Consider the following 22,031-nt stretch of genomic DNA (forward strand, 5'->3'; position numbering starts at 1 on the left):
GAAAAGCGTTGGACTATTCTAAAGTGGCCTTCTATGAGCCCAGATCTGAATCCCATTGAACATATGTGGAAGGAGCTGAAACATGCCATTTGGAGAAGACACCCATCAAACCTGAGACAACTGGAGCTGTTTGCTCATGAGGAGTGGGCCAAAATACCTGTTGACAGCTGCAGAACGCTCATTGACAAATACAGAAATCGTTTAATTGCAGTGATTGCCTCAAAAGGTTGTGCAACAAAATATTAAGTTATGGGTACCATCATTTTTGTCCAGCCCTATTTCATTAGTTTGTTTTTTTAAATAATTATGTTAATCAACAGTTCAAAAGTGATGGCTGATTTTGATTATTTAATTTTCAATAAATTTTTATTTATTGTTACTTTTGTGAGTTTCAAGTGATTTCAGTGAGAATTGTGGGTTTTTCCTTCTTTAACTGAGGGGTACCAACAATTTTGTCCACGTGTGTACATGCAGGTTATGCTGTTATATTGTCCCTACCAATGTTGAGACCAAACCTACGCCCTTGATTTTACCACATCCATGCCAGAAAACTACTTCTGAAGACCACTTCAGTGAGGTTTTGATCACCTTTAGCTCATTAAAGATCTAATTCAGACCTTTGTCCCTAATTATTATTTTAAAGATCCCTTATGGTGCAGTGCTGGGATGGCTGTCTTTATGATGATGGTAGGAGTTTGAAAATATAGTCAGACCATCTATTTAAAGGTCCCATGTGGTGAAAATCTTTTAGCAGCAGGGCAAAAGTACTAACCACCAAACCATTGAGCATACAATCATGGTGAAATAAGCTTCTTAGCAGTATTTTAAACTAGGAAAAAAAATCTAGAAGACACAGGCTGAATCCCAAACCGCCCTCTACACACTCCCCCTACACTACCGAGTGTCACTCCAAAATAAGTCACACTCACAGCTGTGGAGGGCACCTATTATTGAAGGGTGAGGGTATAAATACGATCGTCAGGAATGGGACGCCCTGTCGCCTCACCGGAAAACGGAAGACGTCATCGCCATGGTAACACAAAGACGCCTACTGTCATGGCTGTAGCGCTGTGGCACAGGTTGCAACTAACAAGGATCGCTGCTGCTTCCAGAAGACGAAAGCATCCCACTTTTTTTCACTCACATGTTTTCCAATCCTATTATCTGGCATTTCAAATCCAACAAATGAATAAATGAATTCTGTCAGTTGTGTTCAAATTTTAAGGTGTCAGGGGGTGCACAATTAAATCAAACGTCAGCAGAGAAGAAGATTTGTTTCTTTTGATTTATCTTTTTACACCACTCTTTGTGATGTTCTGTCCGTGTGAAAAAGGCGTGGGAGAAATAAAGGACGCATGTGGAACTTACATCGATCTGTTGTTTCCTCCTCCATTTCGACGTTGCACTTCCTGAAAAAATTGTCCAGAGTGAGCATCAATGCAGACTCGCTATTTAAGGGCTGAACAGTCCACTCCCCCTCCGCACTACGTGGTTTGGGACGGCCCTTAATATGGAGGACCCTCCACGGGAACGCGCAAACGGAGGGGGAGTGTGTAGGGATAGTGTGTAGGGGGCGGTTTGGGATTCAGCCATACTGTGGGGACATCAGTGACTTTAATTAATTTGCTAGCAAGTGCCACAATTATGGACCTTTAAGATGTACTCAGGAGTCTGTTATAACTTGGACATATTGCTGATTTTAAAGACCAATAACAAATTAATTGTTATTATTAGTACAGGATATTTTAAGAAAATGTATCGCCTCTAAATCAGCTGTTTTTCAACATGTTACTCGTACTCTATTTTGAAAGCGCTGCCAGGACTACTTCCGTTTCCTCCTGGAAGTTTCTGTTTATTGACATAAACCAGCACCAGCAGAAGGTTGATCGAGACATTTGTCAGTGTCTCCGAGTGTTGCTGTGTGTTTTGTGCGCCAACAATCAGACTGTGGTCGGTTCTCCGGTTGGCAGCGGGTGAGTTAAAACCTTTAAACTGCTTTAATGGTTGACGTGACGCAGTTCTGGTGAGGTTCATCCACCGCCGTGTTTCTCTAAGTTACTGCTAACTTTTCAGAGTTCACTCCGAGTCAAACACCGGACAGGCCCGCCGGAGGAAAGTGAAAGTAACACAATACGAACAGAAACCAAAGACAAACGTTTCTGTTGCAGTTTAACACGGAGATATTATCACGTTAGCTAGCATTACTCGGTGATTTTAAAGTAGCATTTATCCCCTCGGTGGTGACTGTAGCTTTATAAAGTAAGATGCAGATTAACCTCGATATTTATTATTAACACAAGCCTCTGAATGTGTTGGTGAATTGTATATTTGGGGCAGCAAGTCGTTATGTAAAGGCAGGAATAGACATAGATCTGGTTTATTGTAATGAAATTGAGTTATCCCGTGACCTGCTGCTGCATGATGAAGCAATGAGTCACTCCCTGATGTCAGCATGGGGAGTTTCTCACTGATCTGAGCAGGAAAGGAGATGCCATCTAAAGTTAAAATTCATGTTGTGATTATGCCCACACAGCAGGTAAACATTTCTAGATTTTCTGTATACACACATATATCTTTGACGCCTAAGTTCAAAGTGTCTGACAGAACTGCAGAAAGAGTTTTCTTCCTGAATGGGGCGGGGACAACAGCTGCTCATTAGGATTCAGAACAAAGCGGCTCATTTAGACTAAAACCAAGAGTTTTAAAGTAATCTCAGAATGAACCAGCTGTATTTTGAGCTTACAAACAAACTGTGGGGACTTGTGAGAAATAATTTGTTGAAAAGCGGCACAATATGGGACCTTTAATTAAGTATACCAATACTATCCAATAAAATACTCAACTACCAGCAAAAGTTCTGTATTCAGAACCTTACTGAAGTGAAATTATGTAGGGATGTTTAGTTAAATTTGCTTTACATATGACAGTTAAAGTATTCATGCAGTGAAATGGTCCCTGTCAGTGTTTTAGTTTGATAAATGGTGTTGCATTTTACTGCAATACATGTTTGAGCTAATTTCAACTACTTCATGTACTGTTGTGTAGTTTACTCTGCAGCAATACATCATACTCTATAAGGCCACTGGTTCTTTACAGCAATGCTATCTTTTGACAGTCTCTTCAAAAATTAGATTTTCATTGAAATCTCAAAATTTGTTGGTTTTCACGTTTGTAATGATGCATTTTCCCCATAATCCAATAGGGTTATTAAATAGTTTAACACTTTATCCTTTAGTTTATCAAAAACTTTCTGCACTTTCTCAAGTATCTGGAAATATACATTTGTCATTGGACAAAAATGGCATGAAAAATTGTAGCGTGAAAAGTAACTAAAGCTGTCAGACAAATAGTGGAGGACAAAACAAAATTTTTCTTCATGCAGTGAAATAGAATTATTTCCTGTACAAAAGGAAAGTACAACTCCCTCAGAGGAGGTCAAAATATGACACAGATGGAGGCATTTTAACTCTAAATACTTATGCGTAATTGTTTTGCACAAAACTTCAAAAGAACTTCTGTCCTTTTAAAGACAGAGCACATTGGTGGCATCCTCTTAAAGGTCGTCTTTTTCCTCTCAGCGTCATGGCATCTGGAGGCCCCATGATGAACGGCGACATCTCTCGCTCTCCCAATCAGTCCGGCACTCTGGAGGAAACCCTGCAGCAGATGAACATCCTCATCCAGGAGAACAGAGACCTGAAAGGTGAGCAGTTGTCTGCTGGATTGTCAGAGCTAAGAAGTATGTTGTCCCTGTAGGGTTTTGTTTGTTGATGCTGCAGCTGTTCAGCCTGATCAGGTCCAGTCAGTGTCTCTCAGGTCAAACATTTATGAATGTGATGGACCTAAAGAAGTTATAGTGTGTCAGAGCAGCCGGAGAGAAGCAGAAGACCCTCAGAAATGACATGGCACTAGAAAGAAGTGCAATTCAAATAAGCTGGCTTGTTCAATGTTCATTTATTCTGCCGTAATTATCAAATAGTCTTTCCGTTTCTCTGTCTCAGAGGCTCTGCGTCAGACCAACCTCACAATGAAGGAGCGCTTCGAGGGACTTTCTGTGTGGCGGGAGAAGCAGCGACAGGAGCGAGACTTCCTGGAGGGCCGGCTGGAGGAGGCTCGGGGCCGAATGGAGACGCTGAGCCTCCAAAACCAGGAGCTGAGCAAGAGGCTGGAGGAGTCAGGGAGGGCAGGAGGAGCCCCGGGAGGACGGCAGGTGAGGAGTCCTGTGAGAATTAGCTTCCCTTATTGTCCATCAGTGTCACTCAGGAAGAGTAATAAGTTACATTTTACTTTTTCATTCTTTAGAAAGTAGTGATATTACTGTGTCCTCCCTCCTAAAAAGCAAAGACACTGATAAAGTTTTTGTTGTTAGCTGTGTTTTAATCAAAGTCTCCTTCTGTGAATGGGGCCTTCAGGTTAGTTTCCATCACCGTTTATTACAGTATCTATTGAGGTGGCCAGTAAACATCGCTCATTGTTTTCTGTTGGATATTTTCTTTATATTGTATTAAAGTGATTGTAAGCCAGCTGTTAAGCGTAACATCTCCTCTCCAATTCTTCCGATCTTGTCCCTTAACATCCCTCCACCTCTAAGTCCTGCTCTGAAATCTAGTTTCTCTTGTTCAGCTGGAGTGCATGTCTTCCTACTAGTACAAACTTTCCTGTCAGCACCAGGGTTTTTTTCAACAGGGCTACTGCTTCAATAAGTGAGATGTTTTGTTTCTCGTGGTTGATAGAATCTCAGCAGTGTGCTTTGAGCTGAGACAACCTGAAAATAATCCAATACTCCCAGCTGTTGGAAGTACCCCTCTCCCTCGCTACATACAGCATCCTTTGTTTAGCTCTTTAGTTGATAGCCAACATGACCTGTCGTGTGTAAATATAATCTTAGTGCATCATTCTGAATCTGAACCCTGAGCCACTGTGTACACTGTACATGCTGTGTAAGTGTTTATATTTCATCCAGTAGCAGGGCTGCTCTCTGTTCCATTGCACTATTTTCCATCTACCTCATGTATATTAGGTGTCAATAAATAACCCAAAAGTTTGGTTCACTGAAATTTTGCACTAAAACTCAGTTTCAAACTGAATGTGCTCTTTTACACGTACCTCTAGTTGTATATTGTAGTTTAATCACTCATTTCGTGATGTAACTTGTTGCTCTTGCTTAAATGTATATGTTTTATTTTGTGTAAGTACTAAGAGAGCAAAGAGTCAAATTCTTTGTATGTTAACAAACTTGACCATTGAAGCTGATCATAATCACTATTGTTCATAAGTTTAGGGTCGCACAGACAATTTCATGTTTCCCATGAAAACTCACACTTTTACTCATGTGCTCACATAACTGTACAAGGGTTTTCTAATCATCAATGAGCCTTTCAACACCAGTAGCTAACACAATGTAGCATTAGAACACAGGAGTGATGGTTGCTGGAAATGTTCCTCTGTACCCCTATGGAGATATTCCATTAAACATCAGCCGTTTCCAGCTAATAGTCATTTAGCACATTAACAGTGTCTACACTGGATTTCTGATTCATTTAATTTTATCTTCATTCTAAAAAACACTTTTCTTTCAAAAATAAGAACATTTCTAAGTGACCCCAAACTTTTCAACCGTAGTGTAAATACAGTATTATGTGGGTTATTAACTGGAATATAATTGCTATTTTGGAAACACTACTTACTACATAAAAACTGGGTAACATGTTGCTGCTCAACACTGTTGTCCAGTTCCTTCTGTCAATGTGCATTATAAGTGCATTAACGCTTCAGCTACTTCTGTGTCTGTGATGTAATTTCCTCTCCAGAGTGCAGAGGTGGATGCTCTGCGTGCCCAGGTTGCTCGCCTGCAGGCAGAGAAGAACGACCTGGTGGCCCTGAACTCTGAGCTGCAGCTAAAAGCAGAGCAGGACTCCCGAGAGGACTCATTTATTGAGATCATTAAAGTGTCGGTGAGGATATTTATGAACAGTGAGGACAAAAGGAACACAGCAGTATTCTGTGATTATTACATTCCCTATCAAAGTAAAATGGATTGGACTGTAAATAAAAACACAGTGTATTCTCTGACATTTGGGATCTAACGGTGTGTTTTGTCTCTCAGGATGGGGGCATAGATGGTCTGAATGAAGCATGTGGTGCTGAACGCAGCAGACGTCCAGACCTGAGCATGACGTCATCCCGGATGGACAGCGAGGAGGTGACGGTCAGCCAGCTACTGCAGTCCCTGAGGAACGAGACGCAGAGAGGCGAGAGGCTGCAGGGCGAGCTGCAGGCGTGTGCTGCCAGGTAGAGGACAGCACTTACAGGAACAGTTGGTCACTAAATGATCTGCTCTCACCAACGCAGATGGAAGTGACTTGCATTTCAGTCAGGCGGTCTGCAGTTCCCTGTGCTTTTCTCTCTGAAAAGTGAACAAAACTAGTGTTTTAAACCAGCCTTTCTCAACCTTGGGGTCCCGACCCCAATTGGGGTCACGAGATTATTTCTGGGGGTCGCCAAATCATTTTTGGAAAAAGCATAAATGCGCAAAATTAATGTGGCGTCCGAACGCATGTTAAAAGGACAAGAGTTTTCTCAAACAGGCATTTTATTAGGCTACTCCAAATCAATTACTGTCGGCCGTAACTACGCCAAAACAGAAACAACGAACCTGTCTGCCCTCCACATTCACACATACAGACCCAGCTCTCTCTCTCTAGCCTGCCCATCATCTCATCATTAACCACATCGGGGTATACCAGCCCACAAAATATGCGTTCATGTCTGAAAATCCTAGAACTTATGCTTAAACATTAGGAAACTTAAACATTAAAACATGAAAACAATAACGGTTGCTCCATTAATATTAAATTGCACAATTCCAGACAGAGAGTTGTTTTAGTTGTTTTCTGCTTCATTATTTGTTCAAAATCCATTGTATCAACGGCGTTGGTATGATCTGAACTGTGCATGTGAGAGAAAAAAAGGAAAAAAGAAAAAAAATAGGCGCGTTAAATGGCGCGCGTATTTTTTCCCTTTCTTTTTTTATCAAACAGTATTGTTTGCTTGCTATTGTTTACTTACTAAAGCAAGATTGCTACATGAAGAATGGAGCGATGGCTTACAAAAACTGTTTCAGCCCAACACATTCAGCAGCAGCAGCAGCAGGGGTCTCAAGATGAGCCAAGCTCACCGCCGGCAAAACGTATGGCACTGGGGTCAACACCAGCGGCTGATAAAGGTTTGAGGCTCCGGAAATATCAGCCCAACTTTTTGAAATACGGCTTTTCATTCACAACAAAAAACAGCATTGACTACCCACAGTGTGTCATTTGCTCTGAGGTGCTGGCCCACGAGAGCTTGAAGCCAGCCAAACTTAAAAGACATTTAGAGACAAAACACAGCAGCTTAATTGATAAACCGATTGATTTTTTCAGCGCAAGGAGCAAGAACTAAGACGGCAAAAAACAGTGGTGAGCGAATATTCTACAGTCCTTGCTAGGGCCCTGGCAGCTTCATATGAGGTGGCATATCTGGTGGCTCAATCTAAAAAGCCTCACACAATCGCAGAGAGTCTCATCCGTCCCGCATCTGTAGCGATGACAAGAGCAATGCATGGGGAGAAAATATCTAACACCCTTTTAACCATCCCCCTTTCAAATGACACCATGGGACGCCGCATTCAGGACATAGCAAACGACATTAAACATCAACTGATTGACAGGGTGAGAAAGAGTGGAAGATTTTCCCTACAAATTGATGAGTGCACAGATGTGTCAGGAGATGCGCAGCTGCTGACGTTTATGAGGTACAGCTACGAAGGGAAAATGCACGAGGATATGTTGTTTTGCTCATCAATGGAGGGAACATGCACTGGACGCGACATTTTCAACAAGCTTGACTGTAACATACAAAAAGAGGGACTGGCATGGGAGAACTGTGTATCTTGTGTGCACAGATGGAGCTGGAGCTATGCAGGGGGCAAGAAAAGGTTTGAGGGCCTGCGTGTCGGAGGTCGCTCCCCGTGTGAAATTTCTGCACTGCATGATCCACAGGGAGGCACTTGCTGGCAGGTGTCTCACGCCAGAGCTTCGTGATGTTCTCCAAACATCAGTTAAGATAGTTAATAAAATCACGTCCCCTACAAAGCAGACTCTTTGCCCCACACTGTCATGAAATGGGATCAGACCACGAAGTACTTCTCTTTCACACAGAGGTTAGGTGGCTTTCTCATGGCAAAGTTTTAACGAGGCTCTTTGAGCTGCGTGAAGAGGTCCGCATATTTTTATCAGACTGCAATTCTCCCCTTGCTGACTATCTGACTGACTCAAAGTGGGTCGCTAGTCTGGCATATTTAGCCAGCGTTTTTGACAAACTGAACACCTTAAACTTGTCCCTACAAGGCCCAAACACAAATGTCCTTATTCTGTCTGATAAGATCACGGCATTTAAGAGAAAGCTGGAGCGGTGGGCCGTACGAGTGGAACAGGGAAGTGTTGAAATGTTCCCTGAGCTTGATGAATTTATAGAGAGTTGCGATATAACCACTCAAACTATGAAAGAAATGATTGCGTCTCACCTCAGGAGCCTGCTTCAAAGTTTCAACAAGTACTTCCCAACTGATGAAACGCCCGAGAAGTATGACTGGATACGCCAGCCCTTCACCACCTCCACTGCGCATAACCTGCCATCAGAGCTGCAGGACGCCCTGATAGATCTCTCCGCTGACCGCACATTACGTACTGCCTTTTCGACATTGTCCCTGGAAGAGTTCTGGCTGTCAGTGGCAACGGAACACGCGGCATTATCAAAGGCTGCTACCGACGTACTGTTGTCATTTCCCTCCACATTTCTGTGTGAAAAGACATTTTCCGCACTGACGTACGTGAAGAACAAATACAGATCACTACTCGGGGTTGAAAATGATCTGCGTGTGGCTGTATCAACCATAAAGCCGAGAATGGAGCTGCTCTGCTCCAAAAAACAGGCCCAGCCATCACATTAGTGCTTACAGCCATTTGGCTTTGCGAAACAAAGATAGTGTTGTTTTTTGTGTGAATAATGTTTGCATTCTTCTTCTGTTTACGTTTTACCGGTACTTGAAAAGAACAGCATTTCTGTTGGTCTGTTACTCGAAAAGTTAGCCTCTTGGGGCTTCTTTATGTTCCTAAAATGTTTCATAATACAACAATAAAAAAGTAGTAGCTGAAATGTGATTTTAAGTGCTTCGTCTGTGTGCATTTGAGATACGTTTTAACGATCGGGCGTTTCAGCCCTACGTCTGGTCGCGGGCGGGGGGGGTCGCGGAAACCATTGACTGTCAAATTGGGGTCGTGACTTAAAAAGGTTGAGAACCACTGTTTAAAATGACCCAAATTGGAGGAAATTACCGTATTTTCTGGACTATAAGCCGCACCTGTATATAAGCCGCATCCGCTCTATATTTTTAAAAAATATATACAAGCCACACCTTTGTATAAGCTGCAGATATCTATGTTGAAAAATTAGATATTTACTATATGTACAGAACGATTTTGAACTGTAAATGTACATGTATGTACCTGAACAGATTCTTTCCTAACAGTGCTGATTAAAACGGAACAGAACCAAGAGAAAATAACCAGTATTTATTTATCTTCATTTCTCCTGTGTTTGAAATCACAAGTCACTTTACTCATCTTGGCTGAAACCCATGAAGTCGTCTTCTTCAGTATCGGAGTTGAACAACCTCAGAAGGGCTTCGTCACATCTGTCTCCATCTCTCCCACTCTTCGTGTCACTATCATCCTCCGGTGAAGTTGGCTCTGAAGGTGCGCTGCTCTCTTCGCGTAGCAGTCCAGCCTTTCGGAACCCGTTGGTGATGGTGGATTCTTTCACAGCACTCCACGCTGTTAGGATCCACTGACAGACATCAGAAAAGGATGCTTTTCGCATGCGGCCGGTTTTTGTGAATGACTTCTCACCACTTGTCATCCAAGTCTCCCACTCAACTCGGAGTGCAGCTTTAAATGCCCGATTCACACAGATGTCAAGTGGCTGCAAATACTTTGTTGTACCTCCAGGAATCACAGCTGGAATAGAGTTTGTTTTCTTGATCGCTGCTTTCACAGAATCTGTGATGTGGGCCCTCATGCTATCCAAAACAAGCAGTGCTTTTTTTCTGGTGAAAAAATCCTCCCGGGCGCTTGCTATTAGCATTCCGTTAGCCATTCCTTTTTTAGGCCTTCCATCATCCACCCTTTGGTGTTAACTTTGACCACTACGCCTTTCGGGAGTTGTTCTTTGGGCATAGTTATGCGCTTAAAAATCACCAGTGGTGGAAATTTTTGTCCGGATGCCGTGCATGCCAGAACGCAGGTGAAATGCGTCCTCTCGTGGCTGTTGTTTTCAACAACACGGATGATGCGCCTGTCTTGTTAACAGTCCTGGTCAGAGGCAGATCAAACGTCAAAGGTACTTCATCCATATTTATGATGTCGTCTGGTCTGATGGAGTGTTCTTGTATCTTTGTTTCAACGAATTTGTGGAAGTTTTTAATTTTTTCCTGATAGTCAAGGGGGAGTTGCTGACAGAGTGGTCCGTGTCCTGATGGACAGGTTTTTACGTTTCATAAATCTGAAACACCATGACGGCCCCGCTTTGAAATCTTCAATATTCATTTCGCAGGCGATTGTTTTGGCTTTAAGTCGGATCTGTACAGTGGATACACCTCGGCCACCTGCTCTCAGTGTGTTCACCCAGTCCTCCAGGACATTTTCAAGTTCAGGCCACCTGCTTTTATGTCCTCTGAAAGCTTTTTTCGACTTCTGGCATTGCATGAGCTCTTCCCGCTGCCACCTCCAACGTCTCACCATAGATTCATTGACGCTAAGCTTGCATGCAGCAGCGCGGTTTCCTTCCCGGATAGCAAGATCGATGGTCTTCAACTTAAAACTTGCATCATACGAACTTCTTCATGTGGTTTCCATGATGAAGGGGCGAGAATTTGAAAATAATTAACAGTTGGTAATTTGTCGTCTGTGTTCTATCTGCTAAAGAAAAAGTAGCTCATTCTTCTTTGCATTGATTTTTTGTTTTGATTGTAATTCTGATTAGAGCGCCCCTAGCGGTGGAAGAACAGCCGCACCTTTCAATAAGCCTCATGGTTCAAAACCTATGAAAAATGTAGCGGCTTATAGTCCAGAAAATAGGGTAAGCTGCTTTAACATTTTTGGTTATGTTTATGTGTTGTCAATATATTTTTCTGTTCGTGTTAAATGTTTGATTCATTCAACAGAATTAAAGAGCTGGAAGAAAGGAAGCTGAGTGCAGAGGAATCAACCCAGACAGCTGAGCCAGAGACCAAGGAGGATCCTAGGAAGGAGGAGAAGGTTTTTTTTTTTCCACTGAGTAACAATAGTAGTAATTGTGCCAACAGCAGTGCTAATGCACTGGAAAAAAGTGCCCCACTCAAAACAAGAAAAAAAAAAAAAATTTCAAGGAACTTTTACCTTGAAATAAGAGAAAAAAAATCTGCCAATAGAACAAGTGAAAAATGTCTTGGTAAGATTTCTTGAAATAAGATGTGATATTTAGAATATTGAGATCTTATTTTAAGCAATATTTTATCAGAATTGTCAAGCTTAGGTGTCTTTAAAAAAAGCCAGACTTGCTAAAAAAAAAAAAAGGCAGTTTTTCACTCAAAAATAGATTTTTGCTTTCATGTAACCTCCTAATTTGAGATGTTTTAACCCTCCTGTTGTCTTCATTTATGGGCAACAAAAATATTCTTTCCTTGTCTAAAAAAATCCCAAAAATCAGCAAAAAAATGCCAAAATTTTTGAAAATTTGCAAAACCTTCGGGAAGAAAATTCCAATAATTCCTTCAAAGATTTATTTTAAAAACATTCCCCAAATTTGGCAAGAAAAGGCTTGTAAATATTTTCAAAAAATTCTTAAAAATCTTCAGAAAAATCCTAAAAATATTTGAAGTGATTCCATATATATCAGTAATCTTCTAAATTTTCTTTTAAGAACTTTCACAAAAAATATTTTTTTGTGAGTGTTCTTAAACATTTTTAACATTTCTTTTTTTCCACCAAAAAATGTTCCAAAATTTCCCAAAAATGTTGAAAATGTGGACATCAGAAGCTTCACTGTGAAAATATATATTTTTTCGACATTTTCAAAGTTTAAAACGAGTCAATTTTGACCCGCAGGACGACACGAGGGTTAAAACAAGTCCCTCCATCTTGCTGAAATGTCACTTGTTAAGTGAATTTATCTTAAATCGAGTGAGATGAGACATTTTGACTAAAATAAGACAAATGGCTTGGTAAGATTTTGAGTTTTTGCAGTGTGCAGACTACATCCCTAGTCTGCTTTCTATTTACTGTTTTTGTAGTTACTATGATTTACAGGAAATGAAGTTGAATAGTTTCCTTCCTTTGTAATGTTCATGTAAAATATTTCAGGCAGTTTCCGAGGTGGAGAATCTGAAGTCTCAGATGATGACGCTCTTCAAAGAGCTGCAGCAGGCCCAGAGCAAGCTGGATGAAGCAGAAGGCATGAAGAAGAACCTGCAGGACAGGTTGGGCTCACACCATCACAAACATACTGCGAAATCTTAACATCCAAAGTATAGTTGAACTCAACGTTAGATGTTTTAAAGTCTGTCCATTCATGCCACAAAACTTGTTTGTACACTGGAAAACATGCTCCTCTCAAAACAAGAAAAAAATAAACTTATTTCAAGGAACTTTTACCTTGCAATAAGTGAAAAAAAAGTCTGCCAATAGAACAAGTGAAAAATGTCTTGGTAAGAGTTCTTGAAATAAGATATGATATTTAGAATATTGAGATCTTAAAATTAGCTGGGAAAACTTATTTTAACCCTTTAAGCTGCAGTCAATTCCAGCCATTTTCAGTACAAAAAAATCACTAATATTCTATTTGTAAATAAAAATATGACGAGAAATACAGGGAATATTGGACGCGCATCGCGAGGTGCCTTTCCTCGAAAACAACCGATTCGTGGAGTATATACCGTCTTCAAGACATGTTTTGGACAAAATGTTTTACTGGCTTGTTTCGTCTGGATGTCCAAGGTTGGATTATGGCTGTTTTTTGTGGAATATTTTCATCTGTGTGTAATAATCAACCCGGAAATGTGAGTCGCGCTGTGTACGTTGAAGCCGTGTATAGAGAACGGACGGATGGATATTCGTTGTTTGTCGGACAAATGTGTTTATATTACCCGCTGTGGTAATCACATCTGAAAGTGGTTTATACCGGCGGATTCATGAGAATCTAAGCTTTCCATCGGCGTATAGTGTTTTTATAATCACGTTTGCAGTTTCAGACATTTAGGAAATTGCTTATGCAGCTCTCAAAGTGTACCGCGGGCGGGACACTGAAGCGCAACTGAAGCGCAACTGGTTAAGCTTTATTTTATCAGGATTGTCAAGCTTAGGTGTCTTTAAATAAGCCAGACATGCTAAAAAATAGTATTTTTTCACTTAAAAGTAGATTTTTGCTTTCATGTAACCTCCTAATTTGAGATGTATTCACCCTATTTTGAATTTTCTTGTAAAATACAAGTCAAAACAAGATAATTTCAAGATTGTTTGACTTATCAAAATACTTAAGATGCATTGTCTTAAAATAAGTCCCTCCATCTTGCTGAAATGTCACTTGTTCAGTGAATTTATCTTACATCAAGTGCGATGAGACATTTTGATTAAAAATAAGACAAACAGACTTGGTAAGATGTTGAGTTTTTGCAGTGTACAGGCTTTCATCAGGCAGGCAAACAGTATTCACATGTCCTGTTTCCAGGGTATATTCTGTTGAATTCAGGCAGAAGGTACAAAGTCCCACTGTGCAGGCTCAACTGTTTTATAAACTCCTTTATCCCTCTGTCAGTCTCAGTAATGTGCAGCTTGGTGCATCTACCAAAAGGAGGTTGTGTGCATAGGGATGTACACACGTGGACAAAATTGTTGGTACCCCTCAGTTAAAGAAGGAAAAACCCACAATTCTCACTGAAATCACTTGAAACTCACAAAAGTAACAATAAATAAAAATTTATTGAAAATTAAATAATCAAAATCAGCCATCACTTTTGAATTGTTGATTAACATAATTATTTAAAAAAACAAACTAATGAAATAGGGCTGGACAAAAATGATGGTACCCATAACTTAATATTTTGTTGCACAACCTTTTGAGGCAATCACTGCAATTAAACGATTTCTGTATTTGTCAATGAGCATTCTGCAGCTGTCAACAGGTATTTTGGCCCACTCCTCATGAGCAAACAGCTCCAGTTGTCTCAGGTTTGATGGGTGTCTTCTCCAAATGGCATGTTTCAGCTCCTTCCACATATGTTCAATGGGATTCAGATCTGGGCTCATAGAAGGCCACTTTAGAATAGTCCAACGCTTTTCTCTCAGCCATTCTTGGGTGTTTTTGGCTGTGTGTTTTGGATCGTTGTCCTGTTGGAAGACCCATGACCTGCGACTGAGACCAAGCTTTCTGACACGGGGCAGCACATTTCTCTCCAGAATGCCTTGATAGTCTTCAGATTTCATCGTACCTTGCACACTTTCAAGACACCCTGTGCCAGATGCAGCAAAGCAGCCCCAAAACGTTACTGAGCCTCCTCCATGTTTCACCGTAGGGACAGTGTTCTTTTCTTCGTATGCTTGGTTTCTGAGTCTATGAACATAGAGTTGATGTGCCTTACCAAAAAGCTCCAGTTTGGTCTCATCTGTCCAAAGGACATTCTCCCAGAAGCTTTGTGGCTTGTCAACATGCATTTTTGCAAATTCCAGTCTCGCTTTTTTATGAGTTTTTTTCAGCAGTGGTGTCCTCCTTGGTCGTCTCCCATGAAGTCCACTTTGGCTCAAACAACGACGAATGGTGCGATCTGACACTGATGTACCTTGGCCTTGGAGTTCACCTTTAATTTCTTTGGAGGTTGCTCTGGGCTCTTTGGATACAATTCCAACGATCCGTCTCTTCAATTTGTCATCAATTTTCCTCTTGCGGCCACGTCCAGGGAGGTTGGCTACTGTCCCGTGGGTCTTGAACTTCTGAATAATATGAGCCACTGTTGTCACAGGAACTTCAAGCTGTTTAGAGATGGTCTTATAGCCTTTACCTTTAAGATGTTTGTCTATAATTTTTTTTCGGATGTCCTGGGACAATTCTCTCCTTCGCTTTCTGTTGTCCATGTTCAGTGTGGTACACACCTTTTCACCAAACAGCAGGGTGACTACTTGTCTCCCTTTAAATAGGCAGACTGACTGATTATGAGTTTGGAAACACCTGTGATGTCAATTAAATGACACACCTGAGTTAATCATGTCACTCTGGTCAAATAGTTTTCAATCTTTTATAGAGGTACCATCATTTTTGTCCAGGCCTGTTTCATTAGTTTGTTTTTTTAAATAATTATGTTAATCAACAATTCAAAAGTAATGGCTGCTTTTGATTATTTAATTTTCAATAAATTTTTATTTATTGTTACTTTTGTGAGTTTCAAGTGCTTTCAGTGAGAATTGTGGGTTTTTCCTTCTTTAACTGAGGGGTACCAACAATTTTGTCCACGTGTGTATGTATGGGGGTATGTGTGTATTTTAGGGGGTTTTTTGTATTATTTTAATTTACTTTAACTTACTCATTATATGTCATGTATGTGTTTTTAGTAGTATGTGTTCTGTTATGTGTGCAGTGCAGCTTGCTTTTGCCTTGTTTATGACAAATTTCTCCCAAAGGAGACAATAAATTAAACCTTTACTTTGTACTACTAGTAATAAAAAACCTAGGAAGATGCACAATATTTAAAAAAACATACAACTTTATTGTCTGTTGTTATCATTTTGATTCATTCTGTTACTGTGCTGTGTTTCTTGTGTAGATGTCGGGAGGTGGAGCAGGACGTGGTGACTCTGAAGGCTCAGCTGGTGGAGAAACAGGCCGTTCAATCGGAGAACGAGCGGCTGAAGCTGCAGCTGGGCAGCATGCAGGCCCAGAGCCTGATGGAGCAGAAGAAGGCTGGCGAGGAGAGGTCAGATAACACATACACCCTTATTATGTGCTAATGTACTGCTGCATTTGCTCTCCAGGGTGCAGAAACATACTATATGAAACTGTTTTACACTGGGAAAGCCCCACTTCCCAGCTGGGATTCCCACACATGCTCAATAAGATTTGGATCTGGGGAGTGTGGAACCCGGGTGAACACCATTGTTCTTTCGTGTTCCCCAGCCCACTCCTGAGCAGTTTTTGCGGTGTGTTGCGGTGCATTGTTCTGCTGAGAGTGGAAACTAGTATCAAAGACTGCTGTTGTCATGGGGGGTTGGGCAGTTTCTTGAACTACTACTTGAGGGCCAGAGTCGCCTCCACCTTCTGAGGAGGCTGAGGTCCTTCGGAGTGTGCAGACCTCTACTAAGGACTTTCTACGACACTGTGGTAGCCTCTGCTTTCCTCTACGCTGTCGTCTGCTGGGCCCCGGGCAGCACAGAGCGGGACATGAAGAGACTGAACAAGCTGACCAAGAGGGCCAGCTCTGTCCTGGGCTGCCCACTGGACTCTGTGATGGATGTGGGTGAGAGGAGGATGTTGACCAAGCTCTCATCCATCATGGACAACAGCTCCCACCCACTGCACCGGACTGTAGTGGAGCTGAGCAGCTCCTTTAGCACAAGACTCAGACACCCTCAGTACAAGAAGGAGCGCTACCGCAGGTCCTTCATCCCCACTGCCATCAGACTGTATAACACTACTGTGTAGTTGTTATTATGTGCAATATTTATTATCTTGTTCTTGCACTTTTGTGACTTTTGCACTCCTCTGTTTTTTGTTTCTAAGAGCCCTGTAATGTTAAATTTCTCCTTTGTGAGATTAATAAAGTCTATCTTATACTCTTACACTCTTGACCTACCACATGAATGTCAGGACTCAAGGTTTCCCAGCAGAACATTGCATTATAACAAGATGATGGATGTTGTTCACTTCACCTATCAGTGGTCATAATGTTGTGGCTGATCAGTGTACATTTAGACATATACTGACATGGAGTCATGGGTAACGTCCTTAATGTCTTCCCTAACAGGAACAACCTGGCACAGCTGAAGGACGCCTACACCAAGCTGTTTGAAGACTACACTGAGCTTAAGGATGAGAGGAAGAAGCGAGAGGTAGCTTTCTGTTGTGTTATGCCAGGACATTTTTGTTGCATTTTTGGTACAGATCACACTGGTTTCCACAAAATCTAATGCAGCTATAAAATGATGTAGAGCTGGATGTATCTGACCTTTCCTCTCCTAACCGGTCCTGTAGTCTCAGCTGGTAGAGAAGGACGTGGTGGATGAGCTGCAGCAACGGCTGACCGCTGCCGAAGAAGCTCTGGCTGTTAAACAGAACAAGATTGATGACATGAAGCAGGAGATGTTCCAGAAGGAGAAGGAGCTGGAGACCATATCTGTCTTCCAGGCTCAGGTTAGTGGGTGTAAATGTGTGAGCACTTTTTATTTTTATTACAGGAAGTATTCCTGATTAACCATACATACTTTTAACTCCCATAGGACTTCCACTTAGTACTTTTACTTTTGTTAAGGATCTACATGGTCCCTCTCCTACTGACCTTGCATAACAACATGACTCCCCTCATCGTGCTTTATTGTGCTCTCTGCAGGCCGAGGTCTACTCCTCAGACTTCTATGCAGAGCGAGCAGCAAGGGAGAAGCTCCATGAAGAGAAGGAGCGTCTGGCTGCTCAGCTGGAGTATGTAAAGAAGCAGAACAGCCAGCTGCAGGAGGAGATGGACTCATTGGGCCGGTATGCAGTCAAACAAAGGACAGAGGTTGCTTTTTTTCACTTCGGTTGATCTGAACTGAAGAAGAAACTGTTATACAGTTGTAGTAAACCAAACAAAATAAACTAAAGTCGGACTCACTTTTCAACAAATTGGCTGCAAGGAAAAAAATTCTGCAAATTATCTGTGTTGCTTTGTTTTGCTCTGAAAATACAGGATGTCCCTACAGTCTGGACACACTGGAAATCTCATTCACTATAATTTTTTTCGCCTCCACAGATTAAATATGGCTTTGTTGAGAGAATAAAGAGTTGAACTGGTACTGCTCAGTGGACATGAAGGATGGACATATAGAAAGATAGCAGATGAATTTAATCTTTATGGCCTTTGACAAGGCCATATTTAATCTCTGGAGGCAAAAAATGATAGTTAATGAGATTTCCTGTGTGTCCAGACTTTAGGCACACCCTGTATATATTCTACTATATTGTAACTGTGAAGTGGCACAGTAGTACAATGTCCTCCTTGGCTTATCTGAAACAGTTTATCAATCATTTCTTTCTACGCAGACGCTCACTGAACGAGATGCAGAGGAGACACATGCCACCGGCAGGAAATCCACATGGAGCAGGCACAAGCCTGGTTGGAAGAGGTAGGGTTAGGGTTAGGGTTAGGTGTGTGTTTCTTGCCCTGAATGTAGCCTCACAGGCAGACCTTCTAGGTTGCCAGGCTGCATACAAATCCCATGTTCTTTGCCTTTATTGAAAAACCATCAGCTTAGATATCGTATCAACTTACAAACTTGATGTAGTGAAAATTAAATGTTTTTAGGTCTTTGAGCTGCAACTTTAAGAAATAGTAAAAGTGAATTGTTGATACATCCAACAATACAAGTGTACTTAAGCATTTACTATGAATTGTATTTCTGGCATTTAACAAATCTGAATGGGAAAACTCACTCTCTGTGTTGCAAATTTGGAATTTGGTTGCTACTATCTGCATCTGCTTAAAACAGTTTGTGTGTTTAGCAGCTTAATGCTGGGCAGGTAGTGCACTAAGGGTTAATCAGAGCTTTGTTTCACTAGAAATACCTTTAACCCTTGTGTTGTCCTGCAGGTCAAAATTGACCCGTTTTAAAGTTTGAAAATGTGGAAAAAAATGTATATTCTCACAATGAAACTTCTGATGTCCACATTTTCAACATTCACAAAAGAATCATTTTTTTTCATGTGAATGTTCTTAAAGAAAATATTAGAATTTTTACTGATATATATGGAATCACTTTAGATATTTCTGCGATTTTTTTTGATAGATTTTTATTCATTTTTTAAAAATATTTACATTTTTTTTTTATTTTTAAAATTTTTATTTCTTGCCAAATTTGGGGATATTTAAAAAAATAAACTTTTAAGGGAAACTTAAGGAATTTTCTTCATGAAGATTTTGCAAATGTTAATAAATTTGGATTTTTTTTGGCTGAATTTTTGGATTTCTTTTAGACAAGGGAACAATATTTTTTGGTGCCGTAAATGAGGACAACACGAGGGTTAAAAAAGGACAGCAAATGTCAACCGAAACAGCACAGTTGCAGGCTGTGAAACCAAAACAATGAGCTTAAACACACTAAAATGCTCCATTGAGTTGAGGGCAGCTGTAGAGTTTGTGGGTTTGTCAATACTAGTGACAGCTTTCACATTACACTTAGTTATTTGGCCCATTGTGTGTGTGTGTGTGTGTGTGTGTGTGTGTGTGTGTGTGTGTGTGTGTGTGTGTATGTATATATATATATATATATATATATATATATATATATATACCACTGTTCAAATGTCTGGGGACACCCAAGCAATTCTCACTTTTATTCATGTGCTAAAATAACTGCAAAAGGGTTTTCTAATCGTCAGTGAGCCTTTCAACACCATTAGCTGACACAATGTAGCATTAGAACACAGGAGTGATGGTTGCTGGAAATGTTCCTCTGTACCCCTATGGAGATATTCCATTAAAAATCAGCCATTTCCAGCTAGAATAGTCATTTAGCACATTAACGATGTCTACACTGAATTTATCATTCACTTAATGATATCTTCATTGGTTGTATACATGTTGACAGGTGCATCTTTAACCATAGAGAATAAAGTAAGACACAGGATTGGTGGAACATGTTTTGTAAAACAGGGTTGTGATCTGTGTCTCTTTGTCTCAGGTACTGACTGGCAGCATCAGGGGAGTATTCCTGAGCACGCCTGTCCTAAATGTAATGAGATCCTACCCGACCTGGACTCCCTGCAGATCCACATCATGGACTGCATCAACTAGACCTCCATCATTACACCAATCACAACAACAGCAGCTGCATTAGCACCTTAATCTGAGTCTTCCTCTGCTTTGACCTGTACCTCTTCTGTCTGATCCCTGTGACGTCACGCCACACATCCCATGTAAGATCCATAATATTCATTCTAGGATGGGAACACGTCGCTTTTCAAGGCGTTTAAACAGAAGGATTTCAAAAGTCTGGAGTCTGGAAATGCATGTGAAAAGAGCTTGTCATCTCTAGTTTGTTTTACATTTGAAAACTGTATTTGGAGCAGATTACAAAATATATCACAGGACATCCTCTTGTACATTTTGGGTCCATGTCATCTGGCACAGTCTCTCTGATGCTGTAGTGACTGGAAACAAGCTAAGGATGAAATTCTTCAGGGCAAACACGTCTGGAACAGCAACTGCACGAACCCTTGGGTAGGATTTCAGTTCGGTGCTGTCTGTCTGTCACATGCACATGAATGAATCAACCAAAGTTAAGCCTTTCCCAGTTGCTTTTGTTTACTAAGTATTTGGTTGCTGAAGGCTTTTTATATTTTTTTGAAGGTTTCCTTTTCAAATTTAGATGAAAATTCCTTCTATATTTTTTCTCAGTAAGTATATTTAGCTCATGATTGGGGTTTCAGTGTTAGTGGGGAAAACAAGGAGCATGCACCATGTAGGCACTTTAATAAGAAGATCTATATTTTGTTTGAACTCTGCAATGATACCCAGTAGATAGTACACAATATATTTAACTTGTTAATCAACCTGTTATTGTAGTGCAGGAGGCTCCCTGTGGAGGCTTTCTGATTCCATGTTGTAAATTTGTGAAAGAAAATAAAATTCTTTTCAAGTTTTTGTCTGATTATAATCATAGTGTGATGTAACAGAACCTTAATGTATTACTAAAATATTTAACTGATATTTTATCTAATGGCAATAAAATCAACCTGAACTAAACTTGAACAAAGTTATGCCTTAACATCTCACACATTAACAGGGAAGTTTGGTTGTTTTAAAGTGGGGTTGTATGTTCAGTGTTTTACCTCCAGTAGATGATGGCTGGTATGACCCAGTACGGAGGCTAAGCAGTGTTAACCCTGTGATGCGCAACATGGGTCAAAAGTGACCAAAATTCAATGAAAAATAGGTATCTCCTGACTGACACTGTCGTCGTCTTACTTTGGTGCTTTCTGGCAGAACAGTCTGTATGATGACAACTTAAACAGTGAAATATTACATAGCTGGGCTTTATATTTGGTGGCGAAAACAAGTTTTGCTGCTGACCTTGCCTGGAGAAGGTCAAGTGCTTTTCCAAACTGGGTATGTGCTGACCATCATCTATTGCAGGTAGAGTGTTTACTGGTAGTACAATGGACCAATCTTTATTTCAGGAGTGATGCTCTGCATATACAGCATGAAGGAGAAGACAGCCAGTGAACAAACAAGACATTGGATTCAGTTTTTGTGAAGAACAAACTGCATCAACATCAACAGTTGCTATAGTAGCAAACTGTTAAAATCATTGAGTTATTTTTTAAAAAGGCCTTGAAGCCTTGTTGCAAAACTGCTATTTGCTAGCTTTTAGCTGACTGAAGCACCTGTAAGACTTATAGGTTCTAAAACGTTTGGAGTCTCACCACACCTAAACCAACCTGCTCCAATTATTTGTCTCACAACTGTGCAAAAAAAAAAGAGAGTTGCAGATGTTTTACTTGCACTGTAGTTTGCCAGATGTCACCCTCTTTTTAGCAATCATAACATAGTCAGACAATCAGTGCTGAGATCTCTGCAGAGGATTTTCATAGCTGCTGCTCATCACTTCCTTGGTAACTGTGGAACCAGCAGTTTTAATATCACCCTTTTTCATACGTGTGTTAATTTAAGCATTCTAGTATCAGTCCATGTCCACCATATATATATATGTGACAAGAGC

General features: G+C 40.7%; 1 protein-coding gene across 1 annotated transcript; it reads left to right on the forward strand.

Moving 5' to 3' along the window:
* The first annotated feature begins 932 nt into the window (after positions 1–932).
* optn (optineurin) lies at positions 933–20,953 on the forward strand. Its single transcript, XM_051954127.1, has 13 exons — positions 933–1,973; positions 3,579–3,703; positions 4,002–4,210; positions 5,811–5,954; positions 6,107–6,291; positions 11,261–11,354; positions 12,438–12,553; positions 15,887–16,036; positions 17,084–17,168; positions 17,311–17,469; positions 17,666–17,808; positions 18,355–18,437; positions 19,992–20,953. The coding sequence occupies exons 1-13, from the start codon at positions 1,786–1,788 to the stop codon at positions 20,102–20,104; spliced, it is 1,794 nt and encodes a 597-aa protein (XP_051810087.1). The 5' UTR covers positions 933–1,785; the 3' UTR covers positions 20,105–20,953.
* The last annotated feature ends 1,078 nt before the right edge of the window (positions 20,954–22,031 follow it).

The sequence above is a fragment of the Acanthochromis polyacanthus genome, chromosome 1 (genome assembly GCF_021347895.1).
Source record: "Acanthochromis polyacanthus isolate Apoly-LR-REF ecotype Palm Island chromosome 1, KAUST_Apoly_ChrSc, whole genome shotgun sequence".
NCBI classification, from domain to species: Eukaryota; Metazoa; Chordata; class Actinopteri; family Pomacentridae; genus Acanthochromis; species Acanthochromis polyacanthus.

Excerpts from the sequence above, each read along its gene's own strand:
- optn (XM_051954127.1), top strand. The coding sequence starts at position 1,786 with ATGTTACTCGTACTCTATTTTGAAAGCGCTGCCAGGACTACTTCCGTT. Across the intron at positions 17,169-17,310 it reads ATGAGAGGAAGAAGCGAGAG|TCTCAGCTGGTAGAGAAGGA; the intron begins GTAGCTTTCTGT and ends CCGGTCCTGTAG. Across the intron at positions 18,438-19,991 it reads CACAAGCCTGGTTGGAAGAG|GTACTGACTGGCAGCATCAG; the intron begins GTAGGGTTAGGG and ends TCTTTGTCTCAG.